This window comes from Bufo gargarizans, chromosome 11, assembly GCF_014858855.1.
Source record: "Bufo gargarizans isolate SCDJY-AF-19 chromosome 11, ASM1485885v1, whole genome shotgun sequence".
In the NCBI taxonomy this organism is placed as follows: domain Eukaryota; kingdom Metazoa; phylum Chordata; class Amphibia; order Anura; family Bufonidae; genus Bufo; species Bufo gargarizans.
In genome coordinates this window covers 48,051,803-48,071,128 of record NC_058090.1, presented here as the reverse complement: position 1 = coordinate 48,071,128, position 19,326 = coordinate 48,051,803, and the positions used below count along the sequence as shown (strand labels likewise).

Below are 19,326 nucleotides of genomic sequence, written 5' to 3'. Positions count from 1 at the left end.
GAGCTGAGGATTTATTTGCAGACATGTAGCAAATGTGCTATTTTCAATGTACACAAACTGTTCAAGTATGAAAAACCTCATCATAAAACGCGAAGTTTCATGGATCAGCGCACAGTAACAAGCCTGGATCCTGGAATATTGCTGGAGTGATGTGCAGACAACTGAAAGCTCCTAATGCCACCAGTCACTCACAAGGGATGACAGGAGTTCACCAGTGCATGAACCCAACTAGACGGGAGGACTCCACCGCTGGAACGGAGTACAGGGGACTCTAAAAGTCATTGTCCTGACACAGATCCAACATGACCTGCATTAGACAGGGGATAATCAGAAGGTCCACAACACTTTGCATGAGGATTAAAGGGGGCTGTCTCTTTCAGCAAATGGCATTTATCCTGTAGATGAAGTTAATACAAGACACTAATGTATTGTGATTGTCCATATTGCTTCCTTTGCTGGCTTGATTCATTTTTCCATCGCATTATACACTGCTTGTTTCCAGGGGTTACGCTACTGCTGCAAAGCAGATACGAGGTGGTCGGGATGGGATCTTCTGCGCATGCGTACTCTCACGGTCCCAGCCAACAGAGAGCCCAGCTCTTCTTCCTATAGTGTAAGCACGGCCACCTCTGCAATCTGCATGACCTTACTCCTACAGAATTATACGGACATAATGCTGTCAGTATAATTCAATAGATACAGGCCATGCAGCGACACACAGCATTATAAATCAGTATAATGCTGTGCGACCCTGCAAAAGGAGCAGTGTCCATAACAGAGGATCGCGCTCACACGCAGAGTATCAGTGCCGCACAGGACACGTTCGTCTGAAACAGACCTTACTCTTGACTCTGTTCCAGACTACACTATAATTGCATCAGTACTAAAAAAAACAGGATATACCCATCCCTTTCTCCAGCACCAATGCCTGTGGTGCTCCTCCATGCTCCCACCATTGTTTGTTTATGGGATCTGCCTGCATATGGCAAGTGACCGCTGCAGCCAATCACTGTCCTCACTGATGTGGTGTATCGGTCAGCACCTAACTGTTGCTGTTTGTAAACAAAAAGGCCTCATTGAGTAGGCCAAAACGTTGCTGGGAATAAAGTTTTGGGGTCTTCACCCTGTCACCGAAAGCTGGAAGTGCTGCCTCGTTATTTGGAGAGTACGTATTGTGGAGGAGAAGCCGACCTCTGTAAGGAATTGCACCCAGTGCACGTGGTCTGACTGTGCTGCTGCGGTATTTGTGAGTGTATAATATATATATATACACACATACATACATATTGTGGGGATTTGCTCTGGTAGACAGGCTTGCGGACGCAGTATAGAAGCAACGACAACGTCTATAACTTAAACAGTTCGGTGTTTATTCACACATAAGGATAAGCAAAACAAAAAGTCAGTTTCAAGGAAAAACAGTCACCTTGATTCTGGTGTTTGTTCACACCATGCAGCAATGCAGAAATCCTTGTACATAGCAGAAACCGCCTGCTCTCACGCCAACAAGGTAGCAGGCCTTTACCCAGGCCCAAACTTCCAGGTCCCAACACAAAGACTGACCGAGCTTCACTGTCAGAGAGTAAATTCTCACCACCTGACAATGCTGCCTGTGTTTTATATCCCAAACCAAGACCCAGCCTGGAACATGGGGAGCAGCCACTCACCCTGCACTTTGGCTGCTCCCAGTAAGAGCCGGCCCGGATCGGCTTTAAAGCCATACTAAATAGCAAAACCATGTCAGTTAGCACTAGCTGCCGCTGACACGTGAAATTACCGGCTCTTACCTCACCGAGGCCAAGAATCTCGGTGACACATACCTTCCATCAATGACGGACCCTTGCGCCTTCCTACTATACATATATAGGAACCGTGATGGTCGCAACTTATATACGTCCCCTTCCTGCACACATCACAGAGCATGCTTACAATAACCTCCCACACAAGTGAAGAAGTCATCTCCTGTCCATGAGCCTGCTATGATCTTCTAAATTCTGTTCACAGCAGCTCAGGCAAGATGACCAACCCCATAATAAAAAATAAAAAAAAGCATAAAACAGCTGAAAATAAAAACGGTGATGCATTACCTTTAAGAGGAAGATCTTTGAAGGAACTAAAAGCTGTAATAAGTTTACCAGGATGCACCTATCTTGTCAAACCAGCTAATCCCAACCCTGATATTCAGCTAAGGCCATGCCTCGTAGAGCGTGAAAGCTAAGCAACCAACAATAGGGTATAGTAATACTTTGTGTTGCATGGTGACTACAGCTCGATAGTTATGCTACAGTACACTACAACCCCCAGCAGCATATTGACAGGGTATCTCCCTTTGCAGCTTGATGGCACTCGATTCTGTATGTATTGCTAGCGCTAAGTAAACTGTATATGATAGCATCGCACATTCCTGCCTGCTACACGGCACAGGTTTATTTAGCACACCGCCTAACATTTGTGCATTGCAATGAAGGAGGGGGGACCCCCCCCCCGAGCTGTGGACAGTGACCTGCATGCTGTAGGCGCTGAAGCTCTTCTCCGCACAGAATTTCCTACAATGTGTTCCGCTTCATCTTGTGAACTGCGGTTGTCAACAGCCCAAAAAAATGTCACACATAGTACACAGAATTCCTTTCTTTTGGCATGTCTCCCGATATGGCGCCTTTTTTCCTGCACAGGCCTGCAAAGTAATGGGGTGTTTTATAAAAGCAGAAGCCTGAGCAAAAAAACACATTAGGAGAGTTTTTGGTTTTTATGTAGGCACGATAAATTTTGATCAGTGATAAGCCGTGGTTTTAGGCCGCATTCAGACGACGGTGTGATGGATATAACCGGTTTTGCAGTCCGCAAAACACTGGCATCGGCCACGTGCACCCCACTTCAATGGGTTTGTGGTCTGCATGATGCGGCCAAAGATAGGACATGTCCTCTCTCTTGCGGTGGGGAGGCACGGACCCAGAAGCACATGAAAGTCAAAAGGTCTGGGTGCACACAGCCAATACTTGCGTTTTGCAGATTTGTGATTCACAAAACGGGCACGGGTGTCCCACGTGTGAAAGCGGCTTTATCATTTGTGATTGATCTTTTTACAAATGTATAATTTATTACCGTTATTGCGTTGAGTTGGGCTCTGACACATGGGGTGAGATCTGAGCCGGTCAGATGAGACTGCTCAGGGCATAGTTACACGTATCACTTAAGGACATGTCATCACTGAGGACGGTCATCGGCTGAAGTGGTGCCCGTGACCCCGACCATCTGGAAGAGTACAGACGAGGACCAGAAGACCGGTGAAGGGAGCCAGAACTGACCGGTGGGCGAGTATGGTTGGGATTGAAATTTTAAAAAAAAAAGTTAAAAGCTAGACAATCCACTTTGAGGAATCTGTAAGTTTCGTCTCTGTGTGGTCACACAAAATAGTTTAAGCTCTTACATTTCCTTTTATAGGTTTACAGCTTAGAGTAAGATCATTCTGACTCATATTGTGTCCTTGAGCGCTGTATTATCTGGCTTCCAGTGGTTTCATTATCCTACAGTAACCCCCCCCCCCTCGGAGACCAAATCCCTCATCTGTTTAAATAGGACAAGAGTCAGGACTTGTGACTCGTACTTAATTTGTGCAGTTCATTATCAGACTATTGTTCTTGGTAGTGTGAGCAATTACCTCTTGTTACTACTTTTCTGCAGAAGTTTCCATTTTCCACAACGAGCTTTAAAGAGGACCTGTCACCAGAAAATGCAGAGCAATCTGCAGGCAGCACGTTATAGAGCAGGAGGAGCGGAGCAGGCGTGATTTATACATTTATATCTCTGCTCTTTCTGACTTCATGGTACACGGGGCAGTCTTCTCAGTGACTGATAGCATTCTCTGTGTAAGGGCTCATGTACACAACTGTGGTTATGGTCCGCATTTTTTGAAAATCCATTCACTTTAATGGGGCCACAAAGGATGCGGATGTGTGCTGTCCGCAAAGTTAAAGAACATGTCCTATACTTGTCCGCAATACGTACAAAGATAGGACTGTTTTATTGGGCGCAGGCCGTTCCATCCCGCAAAATGAGGAATGCACAAGTCCGGCATTCATGTTTTGCAGAGCCGACAGTCTTGTGCATGAGCCCCAAGGCCTCTTTCACATACTAGTGCACCACGGACAGCACACGTATCCATTGACTTTAATATGGGTATTCACACATCAGTGGTTTACTACAGACTGTTGGTCCATGGTGACAACACAGAAGCACGCCCTATTTTTGCCTGTGATTACGGATCCCTCAGGCACATTATAGTCTATGGGTCCATGAAAACAATGCACAGAACATGGATGCCATCTGTGTTTGGTCCGTGGTGTTCACAGCTCGTTGCTAGCTCCAGTTCAAACCTAGCAGTGTCCATGGAATATGGTTGACATATGGAAAGCAAAAATACGGACACACGGACCAAATACTGATTCTTCATGGATGAACCACTGACCATCTTGCAACCGATGTCATTACAGACACGAACGTGTGAATGAGGCCGAAGTGTGTATACAGGGATAGCTGACAGTTACTGATAAAAATAAAAAAAAGAGATGAGAAAAATAAAAAAAATAAAAACTGGAGACAGCACATCCAAAGTGATGGCATTTAATGCGGATGCAACGTTTGTCAAGCAAGGCTGTTTAGAGCCGAAACGTTGCATCCGGATTAAATGCCATCACTTTGGACGTGCTGTCTCCAGTTTTATTTTTCTCATCTCTCGTTATGTACGCTGGATTGGGGGTATTTTTACCACCCCCCGGAGACGTGCACCCACCACACTGTTACCAAGGAGTGCTGTTCATCCCTGTTAGTCACCCATAAAATCTCTCCGTGTACAATGAAGTCAGAAAGAGCATAAGGCATTGATATTCCTCCGTGGTTGATACCTTTTAATGGCTAACTGAAAAGATGATGAGAAAATTGCAAGCTTTCAAAGCTACTTGGGCATCAAGGTCAGGTGTCTCTACCTGAAGAGGCCCAAGTAGCCTTGAAAGCTTGCAATTTTCTCATCATCTTTAAAGGTATCAACCACAGAGGAATCTCATTCCCTTATCTTCTATAATTTGCTGGCTAATACGGTACAAATATATATTTTTTACTTTGTCAGAAAGAACAGAGATTTAAAGAGAACCTGTCACCAAACATTCCGTTGTTGCCTGCCGGCAGCAGCCTGGTATAGAGCCGGAGGAGCGGAGCAGATTGATGTATATTATTATGGAAGAAGATTCAGTAAAGTTGTAACAGCTATCGGTACAGGAGGGAGGTGTTATCAGTGACTGACAGCTATCTATCACACACCTAAGACGGATTTACACTCGCCAAGAAGCAAACAATTGTCGGGAAGGAAGCGTTCCTTCCTGACAGTCGGCTGCTCGTTCATTGGAGGTGAAGCTCTGCATTTACATACTGCGATCACCTCCACAGTATGAGAACGAGGGATTGCAATTACTCGTCGTCATACCTGTAAATCCGTCTTAGGTGTGTGATAGATAGCTGTCAGTCACTGATAACACCTCCCTCCTGTACCAAGGTCGCGGTTCAGACTGCACGAAGGTGGGACCCGCACCTGTCAGACAATGGAGGCATATCCTACCCACTGTCTAAGATGGGACTATCCCTTTAAAAAGACAGGATGGAAACGGCTTGTTGTTGTGAAACAAAAGTTTTAGAATTTAAAGGGTTTGTCCACTTTCAATGACAAGCTAGGGCACATGAAATCATAAAAGAACCCACCACTTACTATAGCATGCTGTTAGAAGTACCCAGACTGCCCACTGGTGCTGTAGGTAGACTGACCACCACATCCAAGATTGCAGCAGTCACATGATTTACCCACATGACTACCTTCCTTGCTGCGCCCTATAGCCCAGGTGCCGAGAGCATTCAGCGCAGGCGCAGATATAAGAAGCAGCGGTCAGAACGTGCCACAGTTCATGCATTTTTCAGGAGCGGTTTTCCAGACCGTGCCACTAACATACATGTCCATTCCTGGCCCTGTTACCTCATGGACACCCCGGAAAACCGTGGCAGGAGCCTGCTCACAGTTTAGCTTCATTGCAAACTGAAAAACGTGGTCAAAATTTGTCGTGTGAATATACCCTTAAGTGTGTTAAACAAGTAGAGAATTTTCACGGAGGCCGTCCAACATAAAATGTGACTACAACATAAAATGTGACTTTTTACTTTCATAATCAGAGGAATTTCCTAATGTGTTCTCTTTACTCAGGCTTCTGGTCTTATGAAATACCACATCACATTGCGGTCATTAGGAGCGGCGGCTGGAAATGTCACTTGTAGCGATATTCACATTACATGTACCTTCCTAGAATGTGGCTCTCGCACACGTCATAGTCAGGCAACCATGGTGCTACATGCTGGGGAGAGAGAAGTCCTCTGGAATATGGCCATAAGACAAAGTGGACTCCGTTAAGGGTAGGTTCACACTTGCGTTAAACAGATACGGCAAGCCGTTCCAACAAAGGACAGCCTCCTGGAGTGCACCAGATCTGGCCGTTCACTGCTGGACCCTACTGTCTATAAAGGGATCCAGTCGCTTTCTGGCATAAGTGCCGGCTTTCGACCAGACAAAAACTGTTTGTCCGGTCGAAAGCTGGCATTTCTCTTTTGGAACAGCCTACTGGATCCATTTAACGCAAGTGTGAACCTACCCCTACTAATCCTCTAGATGGGGTAAGCTCAGACAGGCTGCCTAGATCTGGGGCCACCAGAGGAAAACATCCTGAGGGCCCACCCTCTGTGTATACGGGACATACGCACGTGACTTTAAAGTAATTATTCTTGACATTGAACGTTTAGGACTTAATAATGTTTAATAGGATACCTGGTAGTTAAAGGGGTTGTGCAGGGGTTTTATACTGATGACATATTCTCAGGATCGACTGGCCTCATTACCACGTCTGCGATGAAATCCATGGCAAGATGATCAGCGATTCATCCGTGAAGAATCCATGTTTAGGGTCCATTCACACATCCGTATGCGTTTTGCGGATCCACAGAACACAGACACTTGCAATGTGCGTTCCGCATTTTGCGGATTGCACATCGCCAGCACTATAATAGAAAATGGGAACGGAAGTGCACATCCGCACATTGCTTGCCTTACCCCGACACAGAATTTTACGCCATTATTGTAGCACAAAATGTTGCATCTTGGACCGTGCCCCTTTTTTAGTGAAGCCCGCCTTCCTATGAAGCCCCACACCTTTTCAAGAAAGTCAGAAAAAGTGTAGAAACTAGTTGTGCCAAAGTTGCATTTGCACCATTTTTTTTTAGAAAGATGCCAGGTGTAGACACATTAATAAATCTGGGCCATTGTTCTACGGTGGGTAGGTCATCAGTATCTGATCGTGGGGGTCCGACACCGGGGCCTCCTGCCAATCAGCTGTTTGATAAGGCACCGGTGCTCCTGTAAGCGATGTAGTGTTCGCCCTGCCGTATATTGTATAGTGGCTGTACTTGGTATTGCGCTCATCTGCAGTCACTTCTATGGGGTGGAGGTGCGTCTGGGTCACGTGACTGATGAAAGTGCCGTCACATGGCCTAGACCAGGCATGTCCAAACTGCGGCCCTCCAGCTGTTGCAAAACTACAACTCCAAGCATGCCATAATGGCTGTAAGCTGTCCAGGCATGCTGGGAGTTGTAGTTTTGCAACAGCTGGAGGGCCGCAGTTTGGAAATGCCTGGCCTAGACTAAGCCTTCTCAAACAGCTGATCGGCAGGGGTCCTGGGTGTCGGACCCCCACCTATCATATACTGATGACCTACATTTGCCCTGTAGTATTACATGGCAGCCAGATGAATTATGGCCTATGTAACAAATGGAAGCGAGATTACTTAGTAGCGGCTCTTGGCTAGGGCTCATAGTGGGGGATCTCCACTCTGCGAAGTCCATGCGTTTCGATAGGAAAGCATCTACTGGAATTAAATCGAACACAAGGGAATTCACCTAGAGCTATGGGGTGTACGCCTTTCCATATGGGGTGTCTGCCATTCAATGAGAATACGTCAACAAGGCGTAATTGTGGATCCTTTCAATGAAGGTATCTGGATCATTTGCATAACAATGGTCTGCAAATTAAGGTTTACGAGTTGCCGGGGTGTCAGAGCTTGCTGGGAGTTGTAGTTCCACAACAGCTGGACAGCAGCTGTATGGAAACTACTAATTCCTGTTTGTCCATGCTACCGAGTGACTGCCGCTCCATCATCCACAGATCTGTGTTCGGATGTGCAATGTACATACCTGCTCTGTGCATCAGGTGGGGATGCCTGTACCCACATGGGCTGCCACCCAAGGAGATCCCATAGCCCTGCCATTACATCCACAGTACAGTGCCATGTGGAGAAACTGGAAGACGGCATTTGCAGAACAAGCTATGGCGCACCGGTTACAAGGACGATTTTGTTCATCACCTACGCTTAAGGTCATATCTTTAAAGAAACTTCAGAAAATACTGGTGTGATTGGCTCACTGACGAGCGTCCATTAGAAACCAGTAGGAGTATTTATGATGGAATGAGTGGGAGAAAAGTACATAAAACTGTCTAGACGCCTGCGTTACCCGACTGCACATCTATTATCCTCCATGTCCTTCTCTATACCAAAGACTCAGAAGTGAGCAAGCAGCAGCCTTACTAACTAGGGATCGACCGATTATCGGAAGTACCAATATTATCGGCCGATATTCAGGATTTTGTACATTATCGGTATCTAACCTTACCGATATACCGATAATGCGTGAGGTATCTGTCAAGAAAAACGTTAACTTAGGCAACGCTTAAAGGTGGAATTCTGTATACCATCTGACAAAGAGATCCAAAAACACTGAAGCAGCAAACTTTGTGAAAACCCAAATTTGTGTCAGTCTCAACAAGGGCTGCAATGAGTGCTAGAATAAATAGAGTAATTATTCGACACAAAAAAATCCTTGATGCAAATTTTTTGAATCGAGGATTCGTTTGTGTCACGTGACCACGGAGCGGGAGAGAAGAGCTTGCTATTACTCCCGCTCCGTGGTCTCCTGCTGGTCCGCAATACTCACCTTTTCAGCAGGGGGCCTCTGAACACTCCACGGCATGTCCATGGTCCCGCACTGCACTGACCTCCCGCATGGAACAGTGGAGTGTCGGCGGCGCCCCTGCTGGAAAGGCAAGTTGGTGACAGCGAGGGGGTAGGGGCGCGGAGTGCACAGCATCATAGAAACCAATGACGCTGTGCACTCAGGGTATCAGGAGGAGGGCAGGCTGCATGGACAGGCACAGCTCTGGGTGCTGGGACAGAAGCTGTGTGGTAGCTGCAGCTCCAGCTTGCAGGGGTCGTGTCCTCGAGATCCCAGGATAATACAAGAAAGGAAGTAAAGGTGCCCAGAAATAGTGCCAGCCAGGGTGCCCACAATAAAAAAAGGGTGTCAAAGTGCTTCTATGACTAGTGCCAGTGTGCCACCATATATGATGGCAGCTAGAGCACCCTTCTATACAGTGCCAGAGTGCTCCCATGAATGGCTCCAACCAGAGAATCACCATGAATAGTTCCAGTCAAAAGGCCACCAGGAACAGTGGCAGCCACAGTGCCCCCATCAATAGTGCCAGCCACAGTGCCCCCATCAATAGTGCCAGCCACAGTGCCCCCAACAATAGTGCCAGCCACAGTGCCCCAATCAATAGTGCCAGTGGCAGAGACTATGGGACAAGGGGGAGTGGAGCCGACGGCACCCGGGGTGGGGGAGAGCCGACGGCACCCGGGGTGGGGGAGAGCCGACGGCACCCGGGGTGGGGGAGAGCCGACGGCACCCGGGGTGGGGGAGAGCCGACGGCACCCGGGGTGGGGGAGAGCCGACGGCACCCGGGGAACTGATGCACTTGGGATGATCGCACAGGGGAGAACAAAGGGTGTTTGGGACTGATGGCGGGGGGGGGGGTCTTATGAGTTTTTATAAAGGAAAACAGTCTATTAATCCATTTTTTCTTATTAGAGTACTCGATTATTCATAAAAAATAATCAATAGAATACTCGATTTCTAAAATAATCGTTTACTGCAGCCCTAGTCTCAACTTTTGGCCACGACTGTACACTCCTCAACTAGTACTGGTCCACAGGCAAATACAAACTACCACTACATATACAAACATAATAAGGGGTCTTACATGGGAAGAATAATCTGCTATTATGTGTTTATAAAGAAAACTAGCATACATGAGAACTAAAGGGGTATTCCGAGACTTTAGAACTGATCACCGATCCCCTGCCAATCAGTGGTTTGAGAAGGCAGTGGCGCTCGCAGTAGCTCCGTGGCCTTCTCATTGCTTTCCCTAGGTCAGCGACCATTCGCCTAGGCGCAGCTCAGCCCCGTTGAAGTGAATGGGGCTGAGCGCCATACCAAGCACAACCGCTATACAACGTACGAGCCGAGAGAAGGCTGCGGTGCTCACAGGAACGCCAGTGCCTTCTCAACCAGCTGATTGGCGGGACCCCCACTGATCAGATACTGATGACCTACCCCATATCACGGTAGATGAAGGCACTAACAGTGAGGGCAGCTGCCTGGTTCTATCTGGATGGCTCATCTAACTTCCCTATGTTAATATGAGGTTTTCTAATCCCTCACGAATTGGCACGGGTATTAAGGCGACAGATTGTCAAGTGCAGATTCAAGGTATACAAATAAAATGGAAATCTGCGTCGTGCAGAGGAGTTCCCCGACATTCAAAGCTGTCAGCTCACAAATATTTGAACAGTAGCGGCCTGTGACATATTATTAGAGACGGCGCCGTCACACGGCAAATTAATATGCACTTAGCACGTAAATCGTAGAAACGCAAGTATGCAAATATGGCCGCTTCCCTCACACACATACTGTATTTGATTTGCCATTTTTTCCACTTAAAGAAAATACCATAGAAAACACGTATTCAGTACCACATGCATAGCGTTCTTGTGTTTTTTTTTTCAAAATACGTGAATGATTTTTTTTTCCTTTTTATAGGAGATAGCAAGATTCCAGAAAAAAAAATATTGCTTCAACATGATGCGTTTATTTTTATATCAGTCAAGAAAACACTCGCGTGTCCTGCATTTCATATTTCCCCTCCTAGACTTTCAGCTAAAATCTGGAACATCTCAAAAACAGATATGTGCGCCTACTCTAAAGGTCCCTACACACAAAGTTTCTCTGGCTTTGACGCCAGAATAAGCGCATGTTTTTTTTTGTTTTATTTCCGGCCACCTGTGTTTTTTTAAGCATTTTTTTCAGGCTTCTTTTTCAAACAATGTGTTTGAATAGAAGATTTTTTTTAATGGCACTTTTCCCTATTGGGAAGATGTCAAAACACCTGAAAATGCGAAACCTACCGTATGTGTGAAAGCAGCCTAAAACCTCATGCACATGACTGTGTTCGTTTTTGCAGAATTCAAAACACGGATACCGGGCGCGTGTATCCCGCATTTTCCCCTTTCGCACGGCCCGCCCTATGCCTATACTAGTCTGCAAAACGGACAAGAATAATACATTTAAAGATTTTTTTTGTGGGGCTGCGGAATGGATATACAGATGGAATCTGCGATGAAGCCCCGAACGGAGCTTCCACCACAGATGTGAACAAGCCCTAAGGCTACATGCGTTCGGGGCTTCAGTCACAGATTATGGGCTCATGCATTAATGCAGACAATAATAGGACTTCTATTTTTTTGCAGAATGGATGCGCGGAAATACGGACATGGAATGAACAGGGGTTTTTATTTTGCGGCCTCGTGGATTGAAACGGTTCCGCAAACAGGCCACAAAAATAAATGAAAAGGGCATGGACAAAAAATACGTTCCTGTGCATGAGCCCCAACTCATAGATCGTGAGCTTTTTTCTACGCTAAAAAAAAAAATTCTCCTCAACGGACCCCATTATAGTCAATGGGATCTATTAGTCTCAGTTTCTGCATGCAGGACTTTTTTTCAGTCTAAAAGAACAGAGCTCAGGCAGAAATGGCTCAAACGGATGTCAAATGTGTATAACTGATACACAGGATCCGGTTGGTTTGTTTTTTTGTTTGTTTGCTTGTTTTATAAGATTTGTTTTTTTCTTTATTTTTCTGTTCTTTTCACGGATCACAAGAACAGAATAATAAACGCTGATGCGAAGTATATACAATTGTGAACAAAATACAATGGCGCGGAGCTGCGGACCTCTTTGCTGGTTCTCTACAATGCACCGGTCTGGAATCCAGGCTTCTACCTCACATAACGCTGCACTGCCTCAGCACAGTAGGACTACTTAGGGTCCATTCAGACGACCGTAAGTTCTCCGCGCACAAGCACTGGCCGTGTGCAACCCGTTGGCACAAGATACGGCAAAAGACAGGACATGTCCTATCTTTTGAGGAGCAGAGGCGTGGACCCGAAAGCCCACAGAAGCGCTTCCGATCTGTGCCTCTGTTCCGCAAAAGATAGAACATCTGTTTCCGTATCTTGTGGATTACGCACCTATTCAAGTCAATGGGCACGGAGTGCACACGCACAGTGCCCACATCCTGCGGACCCGCCGCTTGCAGGCTGCATTACGGGCATGGATCCCTTACAATATGTACAGGTTTATGCATGTTTATTTAAAGGGAAAAATACAGCAAAATACAGACACTGCCAAAAAGATGTATAACTCTCCCTACAATGTCACGCGTGTCCACCTCGGTGTCAGGCCTGGTTCAGACGGCCGTGTTCTTTGTCCATGTGCTATATGTGTATACAGTGGACAAAGACCCGCAGAAGTAAATGGCGCAGTTCACACCTGTGTAATTCTACAAGGACCAGTGGTCTGTGTGTATAAACTAAGGGCATGAACCCGGAGACCACTGGAATCAACTGGCTAGGTCTGCGTCCTACATGGACATACGTATGAACACATCCTCTGTGCGTTGTGGCCGATTGATAATCAAGTCTAAAGAGGCACCGTTACAGATTCTGTCATTTCCAGGTTTTATTTGACTGGCAGAAGGATGGACTGACAACGAGCTTAGGCCTCGTTCACATTTCCATGTCTGACATCCGTGGAAAATCCCTCCGTGTTTCGTAAGTGAAGAATTCATGGTTGGTCCGTGTGTCATTCTACGGATACTGCTCAGCTCAGGACATCTCCTACCAATGGTCTGTGAAAAACCACTGACAGAACACGGATGCCACACATGTTGTGCCAGTCAATGGGCGCGTTTGGTCCACATCACAGATAAAAGAGGCGTATGTCCTTGTGGAAAACCACTGATGTGTGAACAGACACATTAAGGGCTAATGCATACTAACATGTGCTCCCCGTGCCCTTGTTGCGGACCGCAAATAGCAGTCCGCAATGCACGGGCACCGGCCATGTGCCCGTCATTTCCGGACCCATTCCCTTGAATGGTTCCGCGATCCGCAAGATTGAGTCCACATCTCAAATGTTGTATTTTTTTGTTGTTCGGAGGAATGGACTTAAATCCCACTGAGGCGCTCTGTAGTGCTTCTGCTCTGTGCCTCCACTCCGTACCTTGCGGTGCCCGTATATTGTGGAGCCACTGTTTGTGGGCTGTAATATGGGCACAGGTCGCCCCTAAAAGTACCTGCCCACGTTGCGGAGTACGTGCAATTTTTTTGCACAGATTCCCGTGTGGAAAAACCGCAGCGTAGTACAGTACGGAAATTGACATGCCGTGCAGATTTCCAAATTATGTTGGCGGTTTTAGCTACGGATTTCACCCTTTTCCAATGACAAAACCGCCTCAATTCTACTCCAAAAACCACTATTAGGAATTGCGTTTTCTGGTACAGTTTGGACGCAGAAACACACAGAAATTTGAGCGGATCTTTGCTGTCCACGGAGGTATGCAGGAGGCTTACGCTGTAATTGTGCCGTCACGAGCTGGCACGGCGGCAGTTTCCTATCGGCAGTGCAGGATTACAGATTATTATTCTAATCAGGAAATCCAAGCGCCCAGCAATGTTATATAATGCAGCTTCTGCACCCGTCATCCCACCACACAAGGGGCGACGACACCTCACCTCGTACAAATCTATAGCATTTTTGGGGTGGGACTAGAATACACCATGAAATGGCCAAAATCAACTTGCAAAATACCCAAAATGAGAAGTGAGGAAATGGAAGTGCTCGGACACACAAAATTGGGCATCTCAACCATGTAAATAATCCCAGTGCAAGAAGGGGCAGGGGACCATGCAGTAACGTGGGCAGGAATTTGGCACAACCAGTTCTGACTCTCCACTTCTGGGTTTAAAGGGATCTTCTGTTAGAAGAGGCCTTGAGCGCCGCAGCCGCTTCCTAGGCCAATGACATCACTGTACATTGGTCACATGACCAAGGTGCAGCTCAGCCCCATTCAAGTCAATAGGGCTGAGCTGAAATACCAAGCACTGCCACTATATGACGTACGGCGCTGTCCTTGGGAAGCGACCGGGAGTCTGCATCACTTACTAGAGTTGCAATACTAAGCACTGTCACTATATGATGTATGGCGCTGTCCTTGGGAAGCTACCGGGAGCGTGCATCACTTACTAGAGTTGCAATACCAAGCACTGCCACTATATGATGTATGGCGCTGTCCTTGGGAAGCTACCGGGAGCGTGCATCACTCACTAGAGTTGCAATACCAAGCACTGCCACTATATGACGTACGGCGCTGTCCTTGGGAAGCGACCGGGAGCCTGCATCACTCACTAGAGTTGCAATACCAAGCACTGCCACTATATGACGTACGGCGCTGTCCTTGGGAAGCGACCGGGAGTCTGCATCACTTACTAGAGTTGCAATACTAAGCACTGCCACTATATGATATACGGCGCTGTCCTTGGGAAGCGACCGGGAGCCTGCGTCACTCACTAGAGCTGCAATACTAAGCACTGCCACTATATGATGTACGGCGCTTTCCTTGGGAAGCGACCGGGAGTGTGCATCACTTACTAGAGCTGCAATACTAAGCACTGCCACTATATGATGTACGGCGCTGTCCTTGGGAAGCTACCGGGAGCGTGCATCACTCACTAGAACACTGGTGTGCATAGCAGCCCCAGAAACAGCTGATCGGCGGGGGTGCCGGGACTTGTGCCCCCGCTGATGTGATAATGATGACCTATCCTGAGGACAACCCCTGTAACCAGCCATAGGAGTTTCTCAGTTTATGTCAGTCTCATCTGAAGGCCACCATCAATGGCTCAGCCTCCCTAGGTTAGTCTCACACGTGTGGCCGGGACAGCCTGCCAGAGATCCCCAGATCCGCCACTGCCAGATACTGACTCCCTGATCGGGCAGGAGTTAGTGCGATGATTCGTACGAACGATCCCATGGATGACTGATCGGCCGATCGTTATCTTAAGAGTGTGACCAGCTTTAGGGCTCATTCATATGAACGTGTGAAGCCCGTGCCCGTGCTGTGGACCGCAAATTGTGGTCCACAATGCACGGGCACAGTCCGTGGGGCAGTCGCATGGGGATCGTGAACCCATTCACTTGAATGGGTCCGCGATCCCTCCGTTCCGCAAAGAGATATTGAGCATGTTCTATCTTTTTGCGGAGCAGAGGCACGGAACGCCAGAAAGCACTCCATAGTGTTCCGTTCCGCATCTCTGGATTTGCGGACCCATTTAAATGAATAGGTCCGCATCCGTGATTGCGGAATGGCCACGGAACGGTGCCCGTGTATTGCGGATCTGCAAATGTGGTCCGCAATACGGCAACGGGCAGCACACGTTTGTGTGAACAAGCCCTTACTCTATCGCTCTGTCTCCTTGCAGCATGCAAGACACCACAATACACCAGGAGCCGACACATCGCCACCGTGTGCCAGTCAGAATATGCCAATCACCCTTTCCTACTCACACCAGGGGTAACCTACATCAGCTAAAGTCTGAAACACGCAGTCTGGTTTTTAATCATTTTACAATAAGTTTTTTAAGCATGCAGATTTTTCATTTTGAATGTGTTCCATGTGCCCTGCGCCAGTCTGACTATGGTCGCGCACCCTGCGCCAGTCTGACTATGGTCGCGTACCCTGCGCCAGTCTGACTATGGTCGCGTACCCTGCGCCAGTCTGACTATGGTCGCGCACCCTGCGCCAGTCTGACTATGGTCGCGTACCTTGCGCCAGTCTGACTATGGTCTCTTACCCTGCGCCAGTCTGACTATGGTCTCTTACCCTGCGCCAGTCTGACTATGGTCATGTATATATAATATCCAGCCATTGTCCGCCACTTAGTACCATCCCAGTGATGCCAATCACTCTGCGCTGTTCAGCAGGTTGGCACACCAAACACGAGCAGTGCCACCTATTCACTTCCAGGCGCCATTCAGCCACCGCCTGAAGTTCTGTGCCACCAGGGCAACAACAGTCTGCTGCCTTGTGCCTTCTGCCAGTCTAGCACTGCCCTTGTACCATTCATAGCCCTTCAGACAGTCTATGCCACCTATTAGGCTCCATGTGCCAGTGCTGGGCACCCTGTGCCAGTCAGAATCTATGGCACCTAGTCAAGCAGCAGGTGTGCCCTGACCCCTGTACACAAGTGTGTGCCACCCTGCTGTTGCCAGTCACTGTCCCGCAGCCTCTGACACCCTAGTGCAGGTTGTCGGAGTGCGGTTGCCAGGGGTGCTCACCAGGTTCTGCTCCTCGCTGTGCTCCAGGTCCACATTGCCTTGGCTCTTGCTCTCGGAGTCGCTCAGCAGGTCATCCTCAGAGTCCTCCAGAGCGGACGAGGAGCCGGTGGAGGACAGGGACGTGCTGGACACGGAGAGCCGGCGGCTGGCTAGCTTTAACAAGCCTTCTGTCCTCATCCCGTCCCAGCCGTCTATGAGCACCGCCGCTGGGCTGGGGGGCGGCTGCGGCTCCTCGCTCGTGGTCACCAGCAGCTGCGGGATAACGTGCTTCCTCCGCGAGGCTTCCCAGCTCCCTCTCCTCGGCTCTTCGGAAACCTCCCCGTTGCTCCCGTGCCAGCTCCCGCTGCCCATCCTTCTCCTGCGCCTGGGCTCCCTCAGCCCGTCCGGCTCAGCCGTGCAGCGAGCTTCGAAGTACAGTCGCAGCTCCCCTACGCTCAGTCGCTTCCGACCGCTGCCTAGGGTGGGAGAAATAGGGGGCTCCCCTGGACCCCCATTATGGTTCATTCCGGTGCCGTTCGTTACTTCTGAGGGAATCATCCAAAGTGTTGCCTCGCGGGGGGGGGGCTTACGGAGAAGTGTGAGCGCTTGTCATCTAGAAGTGTGTGTAGGCTGCTGTGTGAGGCGAGCTCTGAGGTGCAGCGACTGCCACACACTGCACTTTACTGCTCACTTCCTCCTTCTCAACCTGGGACTGTGTGTGGGAGGGAGGGAGGGAGGGCTGCTTGTCTCTCTTCGTTGTCACTTTTCTGGTGCTGTATTGGGGCATGGTCACACGGTCAGGTGTATTGGGGCATGGTCACACGGTCAGGTGTATTGGGGCATGGTCACACGGTCAGGTGTATTGGGGCATGGTCACACGGTCAGGTGTATTGGGGCATGGTCACACGGTCAGGTTTCCTGATTTTTGAAGCCAAAACCAGGAGTCAATAAAAAAAAGTCCTTCATATTTTCTCTTTGTGACCCCCACCTGGTTTTGGCTTCCAAAACTGCCTCAGGAAACCTGAGCGAACCCTGACAGACAGGTTTTACAGCTCTGTCCATGGCTACACCACGCAGCCCACACCGCCATCTGGACAATATTCTGCTACTTATTGGTCTGTTTGGACATTTTTCTAGAATTTTTTTTGTAAAAGAAAAGCTCCCTAGATATAGGCCCCGTAGCAGATAAATAACTTACATATAAGGCCACACAATGTTTTTTTGGTGTTTTTCCTCACAGAATCCGCACCAAAAACGCCCCTAAAAAGCCTCCCATTCGTTTTAATGGTTGGCAGAACTTAACCTTTTGTTCTACGATGAAAAAAAACCCAGCATGCTGCATCTTGGAGCAGAATCCGCACCGATTCTCCCATTGAAATGAATGGGAAGCCTAAAAAATAGGAAACTGAAAAAAAAAAGCGACCGAAAATCAGTGCAGATTCTGCGCTGATTATTTTCATTGCTTTATCAAAATCCCTTGTGTGAACATACCCACAGGTTGTCCCTATAAGGGCTCATGCACACGACTGTATGTATTTTGCGGTCTGTGTGCATTCCGTATTTTGCGGAACAGAACAGCCGGCTCTTCATAGAACAGTCCTATCCTTGTCCGTAATGCGGACAATAATAGGACATGTTCTATTTTTTGGTGGAACGGAAACGGAATGCACGCGAGTACCTTCAGTTTTTTTTAAATTAATGGTTCAGTATACGGGTCGCAAAAAAACCGGAACGGACACGGAATGAAAATACGTTCATGTGCAAGAGGCCTAAGGCAAGGACTACATGGTGATGCCTGAGATTCCTGCCAGAACTGCAGTATAACCCTAAGTTCACACCTGAGCGTTTTACAGCGCGTTCAAACGCGCTGTAAAACGCTCAACAGGTGAAAACCAATGCTTCCCTATGGCCCTGGTTCACACTTGAGCGTTTTACAGTGAGTTTGAATGCGCTGTAAAACGCCTGACGCATAAACAAGTTCTTGAGCTTTTTCTTGGGCGTTTGTCGCGCGTTTTGGCCATAGACTCATTGGACAACACTGCAGTCAATCACACAAACGCGCGTTTACTATTGCAAAAACCGCGCATAAAAACACGCAACAAGTACGCGCGTAAAACGCGCGTCTCGGAAATGCTCAGGTCTGAACCCAGGGTTAGGCCTCCTGCTCACAAGCGTATTTTTGGTCTGCATCTATTCCACATTTTTTGCGGGATCCATTCACTTCACTGTCCGCATCCGTATGTCTGTTCCGCGGCCCCACAAAGAAAATAGAGCATGTCCTATTCTCGTCCGTTTTGCGGACAAGCATAGGACAATTCTACCGAGGGCAGGACGTTCCGTTCTGCAAAATGCGGAACACACGCATCTGGTATACGTGCTTTGCAGATCCGCAATTAGCGGACTGCAAAAAACGTCAACGTTCATATGAGCCCTAAAGGGTGCCTGTACACGATGCATGACTGATTTTAAAAAACGCTTAAAAAATCAGCACGGATTTCACATGTTTTTTGATGTTTTTTGTCTTTACACTTTTTTTTTCACCAATGGGTGTTCACTTCAATACAAAGCTGCATTTTCAGCTTGAGGTTTTTGACAATCTGAGCCATAAAGCATACATTTTAGGGGAGGGGTGGGGGGTCCAGCGCTGATTCTGCCCCAAGATAGGGAGCGCTGCATGTTTCTTCCACGTGTAAAAAAA

At 48.0% G+C, this 19,326-nt stretch overlaps 1 protein-coding gene across 1 annotated transcript in view; it reads right to left on the bottom strand.

Moving 5' to 3' along the window:
- Positions 1-17,299, bottom strand: part of ITPKA (inositol-trisphosphate 3-kinase A) — a 105,031-nt gene extending 87,732 nt beyond the window's left edge. The window contains exon 1 of the mRNA XM_044271998.1: positions 16,650-17,299. Within this exon, the coding sequence (XP_044127933.1) occupies positions 16,650-17,186 (537 nt within the window). The 5' untranslated portion in view covers positions 17,187-17,299. The remainder of the gene's footprint in view (positions 1-16,649) is intronic.
- Positions 17,300-19,326: the final 2,027 nt, after the last annotated feature.